The 14875-nt window shown below is 31.1% G+C and overlaps 2 protein-coding genes and 1 long non-coding RNA gene across 5 annotated transcripts; 1 reads left to right on the top strand and 2 right to left on the bottom strand.

Annotated features, from left to right (window-relative positions):
• Positions 1–4314: 4314 nt before the first annotated feature.
• LOC123201340 (CBS domain-containing protein CBSX5-like) lies at positions 4315–6205 on the top strand. Its single transcript, XM_044616795.1, has 2 exons — positions 4315–4812; positions 5148–6205. The coding sequence occupies exons 1-2, from the start codon at positions 4472–4474 to the stop codon at positions 5986–5988; spliced, it is 1182 nt and encodes a 393-aa protein (XP_044472730.1). The 5' UTR covers positions 4315–4471; the 3' UTR covers positions 5989–6205.
• Positions 6206–8581: 2376 nt separating this feature from the next.
• Positions 8582–9433, bottom strand: LOC123202426. Its single transcript, XR_006498963.1, has 2 exons — positions 8949–9433; positions 8582–8799 (listed from the first exon to the last, which is right to left on the bottom strand). It is a non-coding gene; the product is annotated as an uncharacterized LOC123202426 (long non-coding RNA).
• A 751-nt stretch (positions 9434–10184) lies between these two features.
• On the bottom strand, positions 10185–14875 carry LOC123202295 (PH, RCC1 and FYVE domains-containing protein 1-like). Of its 3 annotated transcripts, none has more exons than XM_044618145.1 (7): positions 14659–14871; positions 13861–14570; positions 13009–13221; positions 12676–12786; positions 11714–12082; positions 11523–11630; positions 10185–10781 (listed from the first exon to the last, which is right to left on the bottom strand). In XM_044618145.1, the coding sequence occupies exons 2-7, from the start codon at positions 14197–14199 to the stop codon at positions 10452–10454; spliced, it is 1470 nt and encodes a 489-aa protein (XP_044474080.1). In that variant the 5' UTR covers positions 14200–14570; positions 14659–14871; the 3' UTR covers positions 10185–10451. The 3 variants fall into 3 exon arrangements, with proteins under 3 accessions (XP_044474080.1, XP_044474081.1, XP_044474082.1); XM_044618146.1 differs by having other exon boundaries at positions 13009–13218; positions 14659–14870; XM_044618147.1 differs by lacking the exon at positions 10185–10781 and adding an exon at positions 10841–11354 and having other exon boundaries at positions 14659–14875.

Genomic DNA, 14875 nt, shown 5'->3' with positions numbered 1-14875 from the left:
GAAAGAAGTGAAAAAAAAAAACTTAAGGATTTGTAAGAAAAAAATCACTTTTTAAAGTAAAGATATAAAATAAAATATTAATTTTTAAAACTTAAAAATATAAAAAAAAATTATATATTTATTATTATTATTATTAAATAATAATTTTATTTTTATATTTAAAAATAAATAAATATTCAAATTTTTTACCTATAATATGCTTGTAAAATTAAAGCTAATCCTGGAGTGGGAAATAGACCTTTTGGCCGCTTTAACATTTCTCAATGGATAATTATCCATTATCTTTCATAATTCTGCCGATTCAAGTGTGTACGAAAAGTTTATTTTGTTACCGTACGATTAGCAAGGAAGTGTTTCAGTTCGGAGTACTTTGGGTTTCGGGTAGTGTTACGGGTTGTGGGCCATTACACTTAGAATCCTTCCAACCTCCACGTGGTAGGACCACATTTCTTATAGGAAAATTATCTGAAAGGACCAAAATTAAGGGACTTTAAAGAAATTATCTAAAATAATCAGATTTAAATAAAAATATTTTATTTTTATGAAATGACCAAATTACCCTTATATCTAAACAAAGAAAATTTTCTTTTTTTTCACAGAATTCTTTAACTGTTTTATTGTATAAATTCAAAGAAAATTTTTGCTCCCCTGCCCCTATATATCTCTTTTTTTTTTTTTAATTTCTTTTTACAAAAAAACATTAAAAGAAAAAAAAAAGATGATTTGATGCTTTCTTGAACGCTATTGAGGGATCGAAAACAATGACCAATTTCTTTTTTTATAATATTATAATGAATAAAGATTCAAGATAAATATTGTTTTCAATAAATTATAAATTAATTACTCTTTAAGCCAATAATTTTAGTGTACTGACCCGACAAAGGAGAACTATTTAGATAAATATTAAAAAATAAATTTAATTTGATAATATATTTTTTATATTAATTAATAAAATTATAAATTTAAATCCTTTTAATAATATTTTTATAAGATTAATTTTTTTCATTTAACATCAGTAATTAAGTTTGACTCAAGTTTTTATTAGATTAAATTACTAACTAAGGGAGTTTAGTCTAACTTTTAAAACGATTTCTTAGCGAACTATTCTTCAAACTTTCGATAGATTTTTTTTTGACAATGAATCTCATTCGAATAAAATTATTATTTTCGAAACCAAATCAATTATATTAAACAGGATAAACTCTTAGTCCAATAATCGATCTTACAATCACTAAATCAAATAAGTCAAAAGTTTAATATTGATATATCATTAAAAGAGATTTATACTTTTTTATACATATAATCTCATTTTTTTGTCATTTAAACTACTATTTGAGAGTACTTTCCGTAAATCTTCTCACGTGACAAAAGAAGGCTCTAAATTTGATGATATTTTTTTATTTATTCTAATTTGAAAATAACATTATAAAAAAAAAAAAATCTTGGTAGAGATTTTGAGCTACCCCAATACCATAATATTTACAATTGATTGATATTTTAAGGTTAAAAAAATAAAATAATTTTAAAGTTTGAATAGTTATAAATAAGGCCTAAAATACAATATAAATTCGATGAAGTTTGAATTTATTTTTAGAACATATGACAAGCATAAATTACACAAGTTTCAATTGAATTTTTTATTCCGTTAGAAGAAAAAATTAAATTGTCATTAATTTTTATTAAAAAATATGATAATAATTATCATATAATTAGATATTATTTTATATTTAATTTAAATTTATTTAATTATATAATGATATATTATTTTTATATATAAATTATTTAAAAAATATTTTTTTATTTATTTTTATCAGTGGACTTAATTATCCAATATGTTTCATAGGTTCTTAGTTTTTCCCCAAAAAAAGGGAAAAACAGTTTCAAAATTTATGGCTGAAAATTTTCTGCATCAACATCATCAATCCTCGTCAATGTCTGGTCAATCTCACTCAATCAAAATAAAATCATTTGATTTATTTGAGAAAATTAATGGACACACTTTAAAACCCTACAATAGGGTAATTTTGTTAATATCATAAAATTTTCTTTTTGAAAAAAGTTGAATTTAAAGTATCTTTTTCACTTTTCCCGTTTCATTTTTTAATTTTTCAAAGGTAAAGTTTTGTATTTTAACGCATATTATATTATATATTAAAAATTATCTTTTTATTATATAGTATATATTATATTTATATCATTGAAAAATAAATTAATAAAATATTATAATTAATATGTTATTGTTTTAAAAAAATATCACACATTTTTAATAATTTAAAATTGTTTATATATACTCGTACCATATTTTTGTTTTTTTTTAATATATTGATTAGTATTGATAATATATATTATATTATAAAATATATATTATTTTTTACCTATATTATATTATATCATAAAATACAAATTATGTGTTATAAGATCCTGATACTATAAGAAGGACCACTAGACAATCCACTATTATGGCTATATTATTTTAGGTTAATATTAAGTAAATTGAATTGGGTCAATGTAGAATGTAGAATTCTATTTTATGTATGGTAAAAGTTTTTAATCAATGTGTCATGCCATTTATTTTATATATATATATATATATATATATATATATATATATATATATATATATATATATATATATATATGAATTTTGGGAGCTACATTCTCTTTTAATTGTTTTGTGACATAATAAAATTATATGTACCTACTTTTGGTACATAAATATATATCAATTTATATGTTTCATTACATGATTGGATGATTTTAAATTAAATATAAAATAATATTGAATCATGTAATGACAAATATAAATATATATATACAGTTGTATACCTAAAGTGGATATTTATAGTATTACTCTTTGTGACAAGCTATAGAAAATTTATATATTTTGTTAAAAAGTAATACATTTCCCAACCCAGATACGGGGAAAACAAGTTCTGAAAATCAGAAACTATGAAAAATCATATAAAACTCAACTCTATTAGAAAGAAACAACAATAAAAGGACATAAATGTTATTTTCACTTACAAAAATTCCAAAAAAAAAAAATGTTTTGGATGAGAGGCTTGCATTAGGAAAGGTACAATTTGGTCAAAATCACACCAACAATTGCAATTGACATGATCGCATATCTTTGAATGTAATTTCAGCTATAAATGCATTAGATAGGTGCACCCAAAAAGGTTTAATTCTAACAATTCCCATGGCTCGAATGCAATACAAATCAAATTATACTAGACAAAGTGTTATCCAGTGAGATTGAACCTTAAATATGATTTCAACAGTCAAAACACATCAAACAACTGTCAGAATTACACTAGAAAGGTGAAATTTGATCATATCTGATAAGAATGCACCAACCCAATATGATTCTAACTCTCGTATTGGACTAGATTGTTGGAGATCCTATCAAGGACAATATGATAATTCTATAAAAGTGAAACAATTAAGGGTAATATGATATTTTACCTATTTGATATTGTTTTAAGACTCCTTTCCATTGATGGAGATAAATTTTGGGTGGCATTTATAATTTTTTAAATTCCTAGGGGCAAAAGATGTTTCTCTGAGCCTTGGATGGAAATAAAAATTATTCTTAAATAAAACACCATAATATGTCTAACAAGTGAATTTATATGGTAGATTTGTTATAATTTGATTACCATTTTTGAATTGGTTTGTTTATTGAAAATAAATCTAAACAATTTAATTAATTTAATCATTTATTAATTTTCTTCCCTAATTAAAATTACAATTAAATAAAAGCAATATTATTTTGTATGCACAAAATAGATACTCAAATAATATATTATTATACGATTGAATATTACTTTATTCTTATATAATAATTTGCAAAATAAAAAAACCATAATAATAATAATTATTAAAAATTAATAAATTAATAATCCTTATAAAATTAAATAAAAAATAAAACCCAAAGCATAATAAATAGTGTTATTATATGTTAATAAACATATAATAAATGATTATACGTTATTATACGATTAATAGACATAACACATCACCAAATATATCAAATTAATAATAAAATAATGTTATATACGCATATTTTTAGTATATAAAATAGGTATATAAATAATATATTATCATATAAATATATTATTTTATCTTTAATTCAAAATAATCTAAACACATGATAATATATCATTTATACTTTTATTTTATTTATTTAAAATATATACATATAATTTTATTAATAATAATATTACAAAATCTTAAAAAAAAAAAAAAAAAAGAGAGATAAAAATTGGACCTTTATGGTTTTACTCTCCTATAAATAACCTCATTTGCACTCATTTACATCATCACCAATCTTCATAGCTCTGCTATTACTGCCACAACCACCGCCACCATTTTTGAAGCAAAACTTTAACAAAACTCTTCATAATCTCCAAAACCAGAGACCCTTTTGGCTCTTCTCTCGAAAGTTCTCAACTTTTTCCTCAGTTTTTGCATGGCAGTGACCCTCTTGGCACATGTGGTATCTGACCTCTGTCTCGGCAAGCCGGCGCTGAGGGCTCTTTCGGTGACCGCCTCCATTGCCGATGCTCTTTTCGTGCTGAAAAACTCCGAGGATAGCTTCATCAGCGTCTGGGATTGTGACCACAGCAAGGTGCACGAAAGTGGTGCTACCTCTTTCTGTCGATGCGTTGGCAAAATCTGTATGGTGGATGTGATTTGTTATCTTTGTAAAGAAGAAAACTTGCTATCTCCTTCTGATGCTTTGAAGGCATCTGTCTCTGTGCTTCTCCCTAGGATCCCTGGTCTCGTTATGCATGTGGAACCATCTTGCAGGTAATCAAATCGCCATTTTCAATGTGGGATTTTTGTTGATTTTCAGTTTAGTTTCAGAGCTTTCATGTTCTTGAAGAATTGGGTTATCATTTTTGTGTTTTGATTGTTGCAGGAAGAAATGGTAACATGGTAAAAAGTGAAAAAAAAAAAAATCCCATTTTGAATCTGGAAAAAGGGGAAAAAATCTGCTAACGTTTCAGTATTTTCATCATGTTTATTTAATGTGTCGAAAGAATTCAATTTGATATCAAGTTTGTAACTTAAAAATTGTTTAACTTTTTGGTTTTGGTGTTTATTGTGATTCAATTAATCTTAATTTTAGTTTCTAATTGCAGTTTACTGGAAGCAATTGATCTTATCCTTGAAGGGGCACAAAATCTGATAGTGCCAATCAAGAACAGACTGAGCACAAGAAGAAAACAGCTTCAAAAGCTCTCACCCAGCAGCCCAACAAGCCACAATAGCAGAGAATTCTGTTGGTTAACCCAAGAAGATATAATTAGATTTATCCTCAGCTCCATTGGCCTTTTCTCTCCAATTTCGACACGTTCCATTGATGATCTCGGCATTATCAGTAGTAATATCATTGCTGTGGACTATGACTCCCCTGCCACAATGGCCCTTGAAGCAATCTCTCAGTCACTCATTGATCAAACCTCAGTGGCCGTAGTTGACACTGATGGCATTCTGATAGGTGAGATCTCACCCTTGACGCTTGCTTGCTGCGATGAGACGACGGCTGCCGCCATCATAACACTCTCCTCTGGGGACCTTATGGCATATATTGACTGTGGAGGACCCCCGGAGGACCTTGTCAGGGTGGTGAAAGACAGGCTCAAAGAAAAAGGCCTAGAAGGAATGTTGCAACAATTCAATGTGGACTCCAATTTGCTGCCATATTTAACTGCAAGTTCTTCCTCAGATGAGGAATCAATGACAAAGGTAGCAAGATCAGGAAAGTTTAGCAGGTCAATGAGCTATTCAGCAAGAATGGTGAGGCGGGCAGAAGCCATTGTTTGCCACACAAAGAGTTCTCTTGTTGCAGTGATGATTCAGGCAGTTGCACATAGAGTGAATTATGTTTGGGTTATAGAGGAGGATTGTAGCTTGGTTGGAATTGTAACCTTTAATGATATGTTGAAAGTTTTCAGGGAACGTTTAGAGAGCATGGCCTGAAAGATGAGGAAGCTTGTTTGTGAAGTTTTGGCTTATCATCTGAAGGGTCCTGTAAGTGAAGCCAAGTTGATAGAGAAGATGGATTAAAAATAATTGGCTAGAGTTGTTTGAATGAAGCTTCTTTTTGGTTTTAATCATTTGGGTTGCGGAATTCTAAGTTTGGTTAGCATGATTTGTACTGTTTGGTTACCTTAAATATACTTTTTTTAAAGTAAAATACTACTTCCATTATCCGTATATTTAGAAAAAAAATTTATATAAAATCTTTTTACAAGTCTTATCTTAATGTTTTTTAAGCATAAAAATGTAATAATTCTAACAATTTTGAGAACCTTTGCTGCCACTATATAAACCTCGTGAGAATCTCACTAAGACTTCACCAACGGCAGATAATGGATGGTGGGTGGAGAAAAAGAAGAAATAATAGTGATGTGGGATTGATCGTGCATATGATAGAGAGGTGAAAGATGATGGAAAAGAAGAAACCAATAATGGTAAGAGGCGATGGAGATGATTAGGGTTGAAGATGACAACAATAATAGTCTTGATAAGATGGAAATGTTTTCATAAATTTGATATTTAAAAAGGGGATATTATAATTTTGTTAATTTAAAATAATATAATAATTTAATTTATTGTAAATGTAGTTAAAAAAAAAAATATTTATAGGAGGAAAAAGGGTCTTTAAGCCAAACATTGGGTCGGAAAATGTAATTGACAGTTGGATAATTTGTGTTGATCCCAATCCTGTTAACATATTTCTGGTAGAGTTGGTGGAAACAGAAGAAGATTTTACATTTCTTGTCTCCTTGTGATGATGATTGTAGGGACTGGATCATGGTGACAGCTAATGTTTGTTGGATTATATTTGTATGTAATTTTGACCAACAACTTGGGTATCTGACAGAGATTAAGAGGGACGTGGCAAACATCTGTTGGTTGTCTGAGATTACGGGCTTCAACACTTGATTATGGCCATGTGAAATGGCAGTGGCTTGCCCCATAATAAAAAATGGAACTTGATTCTGTGATACTGTCTTTGAGAGGTCGGTTGATGATAATGGGAAAGTTGACTATACAAGTAGGTGTGAAATTAATTTTTTTTTACTTATTTAATATAATAGTTATGAGTTTTACTTATTTAAGATGGTAATTTTGTTTTAAATTTATGGGTTTGGATCTTTTTGACTCTATGAACAAGAGGATTCTATAAAAAAAAAAAACAAAGAAAACTTTCGTAATTAAGGATGAAAAAATGTGTCCCATTTCTGCCTTACGCTGCCCCCATCTCCTTTCCTATCCTAGTTCTTTTATATTAATTATTTATTTAAAATACTAATATATTTATAGTTTCAGATTATTTATATTTTTTAAATTTATTTAAGTTTTTAGTGTAGATATTAAAATGATTAATATATGATATTTATGATATTTGAAATAAGAGATCGATTTTAATTTTATTTAATATATTTATATTATATTTAAAAGTTATGAAAATAAGATTTTTTTCTTCTGGAGACAAAAAGGGGATGTCGAGGGAATTTTTCTTTCCTTGTCATCCCCATAACAGAAAGGGGAATTGAGATTCCCTTCCCACCCCTCCTTGTTCCCATCCCTATTGCAACACATGATTATGGCCATGTGAAATAGTAGTGGCATGCCCCATAATAAAAAAATGAACTTTATTTTGAGTGTCATCAAAGGATAATTTGGGTAATAATGAAAAAGTTTCATACATAAAAAGATATGAATTCAAATTCTTTTACTTATCTAATACAACGGTTATGAGTTTTACTTGTTCGATATGATTAGTTTGATCTCAAAAAAATAATCTTAGCTAAATAGAATTGTTTGTTTAAAAAAAGAAAGTATTTTATGCTCTATGAAGTTGGTTAAATACTATATTAAAGCATAAAAGTAAGATAAGACGAAGAAACTTAACTTAAGTTGGTTGATTATTGGAGATTAAACCAATCACACTAAGTTTTACTATACAGTTTAAACTTTATTTTTTGGCAACTGACTCTTTGATTTTTTTTGTTTAGAAACTGTTTTAAAAAGTTCCTGAAGATAATCCCAGAAGGAGAATCTCTGCTCAGAAAATTTAACGAGTGGTTCAATGTTATGCCAACTGATACATTAAATAAATCTGATCCTGAAACAAACATTGAATTTGCTTCTGATATTTTATAACACTAAATTGTCTTTCAAACAGCTAGCTTTGTTTGTGAAATCAAACAAGTTGGAATCATAAATTGATTCAGTCCAGCTGCATTCAAACTGTTACAGAGATTGAGAAGAGTCCAAAGGGTCAATATCTGGTGCTGGCAGAAAGTATGTACCTACCAAACCAGCTGGAGGGTATTTTAAAACAAATCCAGTGTCATTGAAAAACATGTTTAACTGATAGGCCTACTTGTGTTTTGTCTTTTAAGCTAAAAACAGAACATGAATTGGCATATGCAGAAAAGACCCTCTACTGATCACGTTTTGAAAAGCAGAAAGTTGGAATGCTTATTAGAGAAGCACTTATTCACGCAGAAAAGATCATTTACTGATCAGGTTTTGAGAAGCAGAAAGTTGGAGTGCTTATTCTAAAAGCCTCCTCCAATTGAAGGGTGTTAATATCAGACTGTTTTGAAGTGTATTTATGTTTGTTGATGACCATTAGGTCTGACATCCAGTTCAAACAAAGAAACCCAGAAATGGGAAAGGAATGTTTCACATGTGAAGATCTCTAAACAGATGAACTCAGTGAATGAATTGGGTTCCGGGAGATATGGTTGCCCCTTCAGTTGAAGAATTTGGTCACTGTCAATGACCAGACAAAAAACGAAATTCATGGGTAAGAAAGAATACAAAGAAGCTTTAAAAGGTAGTTTGAGTGACCAAAAAGAAAGATTACAAGAATGAAAGGAAGGGTTCAAAAATAATATTTCAAGATTAAACTCTTGATTTACCTAATGATTGGTATAGTAATTGTGAGACCGGTCACTACACTTGGAGAACGCAAAGAACCACCTTATTGGCAAGGGAAGAATGAGTTCAGCCGAGAAAATGGAAACACTCAACTAATGTTGTTTACGGAAAATGCAGAAAGGAGCTTCATTCCAACATTGGTCAATAAATGAAGCTCCTTTAGGAATAAACATACTGAATTTCTCAAATTATATATTTCTATGAGAAATTTCTATTCAGTGATGGGTGATTCCCAAGAAGGGTAATTAAAGAAGGCATTTCGTTCACTTTCTCTAAGAAAAAAATTCCCAGGCTGGCTTTGCATATATAAAGCAATGAAGCTCTTACCGTTTCTTTCTTCTGTTGGTTTCTACAAGATTGGTCCAAGCCTTTGAGTAAATTTGGATTGTGGTAACAGTACCACCCTAGTTCCAAGGAGAGCCAATAGACAATATTCCTACAATACAAACTTTTTTTAGTAATGTTATGTATATATAATTTTGAGTATCTAATTAGATACTTAGATGATATTTCATTATATGATTAAGTGTTAAACCTTAGAATGAAAGCCCTAATGAATGGCAATCGTAACAATATAGTGGGCCTAAAATACAATATTTCCATAGTTGGATAAGTTACAATCTATAACCTACACAAAAGGTAAAATAGTTTAGGCAACGGATAAATTTCAACCAATCTAAACAATAGCTTGAATAGTAAAAGTGAAAATATTCAAACAAAAGTTGTGGTATTAATCACTAGATTCAGGATTTCATCTATTTAATGTGATCAATTCAAATTCGATTAAATTGAAAATATAACTCTCAAATAGACACGAAAAGGATGGAATATCTCAACTACAAACATCCTTCCTTTCTCGCTCATTCAAGCTATAAGACTTAATTCTTTGGGATTGGCAACCACTTTGAAATTAGGCACTATGACAACATATTCATGGGTTTCGTTGCTTGGTCAATGGACAGAGCCTCGACTCTCCAATGAGTGGGTGGAGTGTGGGGAGTAGTGCCCCTGACCTCAAAAGTGGTGTTTCACTACTCACTCTCGACTCTTCACTCATGTAGCAATTAAGGTGTTAACCAATTGACGGTCAGCTAATTAACCGTTTGGACTTATCCCATAAATAGCCGTTTTAGAAAATTTTCTAATAAAAATTATAGATGATAATATTGTGGTAACAAATACACTCATTATAATGAGAGAGATTGAGAGATACTAAATAGAGGCAGCAAAAGCAATTTCAGAAATGTATTAAAACTTTCAAATTGTATGACAGATTTTTTTTTTTTTTAAACAAAAAAACCACTAAAAGCAAGAGTTACTGCATACTACAACTTGTTTCAATACAACACTGATTTACCCTGAATTCACAGTTACAGTTTCATGAAATTCTATAAGAAATCTTAAGGGAAAACATCCATTATTGTTCATAAATAAATAATACCTTAACACTCTACAGAAAACAGGTAAAAGAAATACCATGTAGGTCATGCACTCTGGGAAACAACATCAGCCTCGTCTTCAGTTTTCCGAAGAAAAATTTCAGTCGGTTGAAGGCTTCCTCTTAACTCATCGAGTCCGAGTTGGGCTCGCTCATTATCTCCAAAACCAAATAGTCGTCCTTGTTGAGTGACTACAACAGTGTGGTACAGACCAGTGCTAATTTGAGAAACATGAAGACCTCTTAAGCTGTCGAGGATCCGTGGCTTCATCACTTTATCATATGTAAGCCCAAGGCTACCAAACCCCATCCACCCAAAGCCATAAACCGAACCATTATCAACCAGAACAAAAGTTTTCCTCTTTCTAGCACAGACCTAATGAATTAAAAAAAAAATGCCAGCAATAAGCAGTTTGACCTCAATAAAGTGGCATTAAAGGAAATCTTCTAATTCCTCTATGGACAGAATTCTTCTTTATAACAAACCAATTATATAGAGATTTTTTAAAAATCTGATAACAATGCATTTTCTGACCCAGAGTCCTATTCTACAATCATGATAAGATATTGGTAAAGGATAGTTCAATTATGATGTTTACCTGATTCCAATTCTAGGATCAACAGTTATACAAAATTTTCACAGCTATGCTTTTTTCTGATCCAGTGGTTTAATTTTATAATCAAAACAAGAAATTGGTAAAGGACTTCAATTATGATATTTAAAAGAACACAGAACTAATAATATAGGAATCAGAACTTGGTCAGATAAATGCAGCAGACATTGGTCTGCTTGATATTTGATAAGATAATGGAAGCACAAAGAGGTGGACCAACAGTAACAAATAAAGAGAATATATCAAACACACTAGTGGAGACTGAGAAACCCACATTTTGAGGGAACCTGATGCTGGAAGGAAAAAGGCCCCTCCCATCGCATTTGACACTGAAACTGGAAGGAATGAAAACATAATTCTGATTCTTGACCTAATTCCTATGAAATTAAGTTTGTCCTATTATAACCACTAGAATATTGCATTTGGGTTAATAAACAACATGCAGGAAAGCCACTAGGTATGCTCTTTCATCAAGAATGATATAGTGGAATAATGAACCTAACCTGGATAGCTAGGCGGCTCTTAAGGCTGCTCAAGAGTTCTGGAATAGTCTTATCAATCTCATCACCATGGCCAAGAGCACCACAGTAACCTTTGCCCCAAGTATATACCTGCAACCACCATAAACTAAAGTTAGAAATTCACCAAATCCTAGCAAACTAAAGAAAAGAAAATTCTCAGGGAAGAGACTAACAAATCCACTGGAATCAAGTGCCACTGCATGCTCGTCACCAGCAGAGACACAAACTACATGAATGCCCTTTCTCCTAAATGTCTGGATCACACGCGGTTGGAACTCATTATGCTGTTCTCCATGTCCAAGACAGAAATTGGAACCAGAACCAAATGAGTAAACTTCCCCATTTCCTGTTACTGCCAGGACATAACTTGGACCAGCAGCAATCTGAACGACAGAGCCAACTGCCTCAAGTAATGTAATACTTCTGGGTGTTGGCCTGTCTACAGTGTCACCATGACCAAGCTGGCCGTATATGTTGGACCCACATGTGTAGACATGACTTTGTCTTGTTAGGAACACAGTAAAATTAAGCCCTGCAGCAACCTGAAAGAACTTCTAGCTTTTAGTAGAGGGAAAAAAACAAGTTAGGTAATATCATGTCCCCTAAAAAAACTAATAGAGAAACTAAATTCTGTACTCTAGGGAGAAAGAGAGCCGCTAACTGAGGAAGGCCTAAAATCCACCATAAAATCATAATAAAAAATTTAGTCCCGCTTCTATTCACATCTTTAGTATGAAAAAAGAGGTATACAACAGGATAAATCAAAAAGGGCTTAAAATATTTCAATGTATCATTAAAAGATGTGGCTTTTCAAGCCTACAGGCTGACAACCACTAGGACAAAGCTAAGAATATACAGAATTAATTAAAGATAATGAAAAAACCCTAAACCCTAAACCCTAAAGGCCTAAACATGGTCATTAAATAAGGACATAACACACTCATTATACTATATATAGGTTAACAATTCCCACCATTTTCTCTTATTAGTCTACATAGAGAAGCAAGAAAATGTAAAAAAACATCTGCAATCCACATAAAGACGGAACCAACATGCATGTCATCTACAATTTTCAAACTGTAATAAAATGTAACCAATACCATCTACAATAAAACAGTACTGATATGAACACTACCTGCTTGCAAGGAACTCCCTTCAGAGCATCAACAAGCCTAGGCCTAAATATGGGACGGCTTGTATCTCTATGACCACAGCAATATGATGAATTATCTCCACATGTGAAAACCTGTGTCAGAAATGGGATGTACATATGATAGGAGTGAGGTTCTATTTGACACAAACTTTGTCAAACTATAGCAAATGCAGCACAAAAGACAATATCAGCAAAAGAATTCAGCATAAGAACAACAACAAAGAATTAACTTAATTTATGCTTTAAAATATTCACATGGAACCACCGCAGTTGACTATATCCTTAAAAACATTGGTTGAAAAATGAGTTACAAACCTCTCCAGACTGGAGAACAAAAGCAGCATGATTTTGGGTGGCTGAAACTTGGACCACATGTGCTGCATATGGAAAATTAATCCGTGTCAATGCTCCACACTGTGTTGTTTCAGGACCATGACCAAGAACACCACATAAATTGGAACCACAAGAGTAAACTGAGGAATTGCTGATCAGCAATGTGTGATACCTTTCAGTTGTTATCTGCATCTGCTGATAAAAAGTAACAATGTGTTATAACTTTCAGTAACCATCTATCAATAGTGGTAAAACTTCAATTCATTGGCCTTTTTTATTTTGTTTTGGGGGGAGGCACAAAAAAATTAAACATCTGATTGATGTGGATCATAAGATTAGAAAAAAGAAAAAGGGCTCTCCTATCTTGAAACCTGTGGGATATATTTTCGAGTAAACAGCTACAAAATACTTTCTTAATAGATAACGTAGTTCTATTTTTGCAACTTCTGTTTTCGACTTCCGTAATTGGATTGATAAATTATCAAGTTGATTATTCAACAATCTTTCTTCTTCTTCTTCTTTTCCTTCTTAATAAATTCCCTTTACTTTTATTCTAACCAAGAATATGATTACAATATCCCTTATTATGAATACCACAAAGGTAGGATACAAGTTTTTGAGAGCGAGTAGTAGCTTATTAGTTACTTCCTAACACAAAACGGGAACAAATATGTAAGACTATAAACGGAAAATTCCCCTTTATTAATTGAGTTTTCATAATTATAACTTCAATCCTAAAAATAAAAGGATATAAATTATAAAATAAACTTCAATAATTCATACTTCATATATATTAAATCAGGAAAACATAAGCAAATATCAAAGAAATAGTACATTGCCTGCTGAGGTTTTGACCATGCCAGAAGAATGCTCCACAGACTGCAAGAATCTCAAAACATGCTTCCAATTTTCATTACATCGATAAAAGAGCTCTTTCTGTACTTTCGAACTCATCTCTGCATATATGCTATGTGATGCACAAAGATGAAATGCTGCAAAATCCACCAGCGACCGGAATTTATGGGGGTACAACTCATCCCTCCCTCCAAAAAGTTTAGAACTCAACTCTAGACATACTAGATCAACTGCACTAAGCCGACCAGTAATCAAAATCTCAAAAATCAAATGAGAGGGCAATTCCTCAATTGAAGCAGACCTAAACCGATCAGCCATTTGTCACAGACTTTCACTCAACTCCACACAATAACCGCTAATACTTTTTACCTTCAAACTCCAAACTTGACAGATAATATGCTTAAATGAGCTCCAAATTTCAAACGAGTTACAGACCCAAAATAAATAAATTTGAGGCCAAGATAATACAGTTGCAGACAACAACTAGAAGTCAAAATATTAAATTTTTAGACGAAATCTAAGGCAATTTAAACAACAAATAAAGAACACATCCGCGGGCAGAAAATTATACAAAATTGAGCTCAATTGGCACACTGATCGGAAATAACAAATCATCAGAAGAGACCGATCGCAATTCCCAACCGAATCCCCAAAAATTATCGTAAATTCAACCAAATTCAGCCACTCCCCTGCAAATTCAGCATAAATAAATCAATCAATCACATATTAATACAGCTCTTACAGTAATTCAAATTAACAAAAAAGTCGAAACTTTACCAACAAAAGCAATAATTGTAAACTTTTCGGCGCCTATCTCAGCTTTTTAGTCCTTGCTTTCACCGAAAAATCGGAAATGGAGATTAAAAATTGGGAATTCAAATTGAAAAAGTTTGGGTCTAGAGATTATCAGCTGATTTTTGAATTGGCAGGCAAGAAGGAATCTGTGTAGATTTTAGTGAGTTTCTGTGACAGAAGCTCTCTTAGCGTGTTTGGT

Source organism: Mangifera indica, chromosome 18 (genome assembly GCF_011075055.1).
Source record: "Mangifera indica cultivar Alphonso chromosome 18, CATAS_Mindica_2.1, whole genome shotgun sequence".
Lineage (NCBI taxonomy): Eukaryota > Viridiplantae > Streptophyta > Magnoliopsida > Sapindales > Anacardiaceae > Mangifera > Mangifera indica.
The sequence above is the reverse complement of the archived record's forward strand: the minus strand, read 5'-3'. Positions and strand labels throughout refer to the sequence as shown.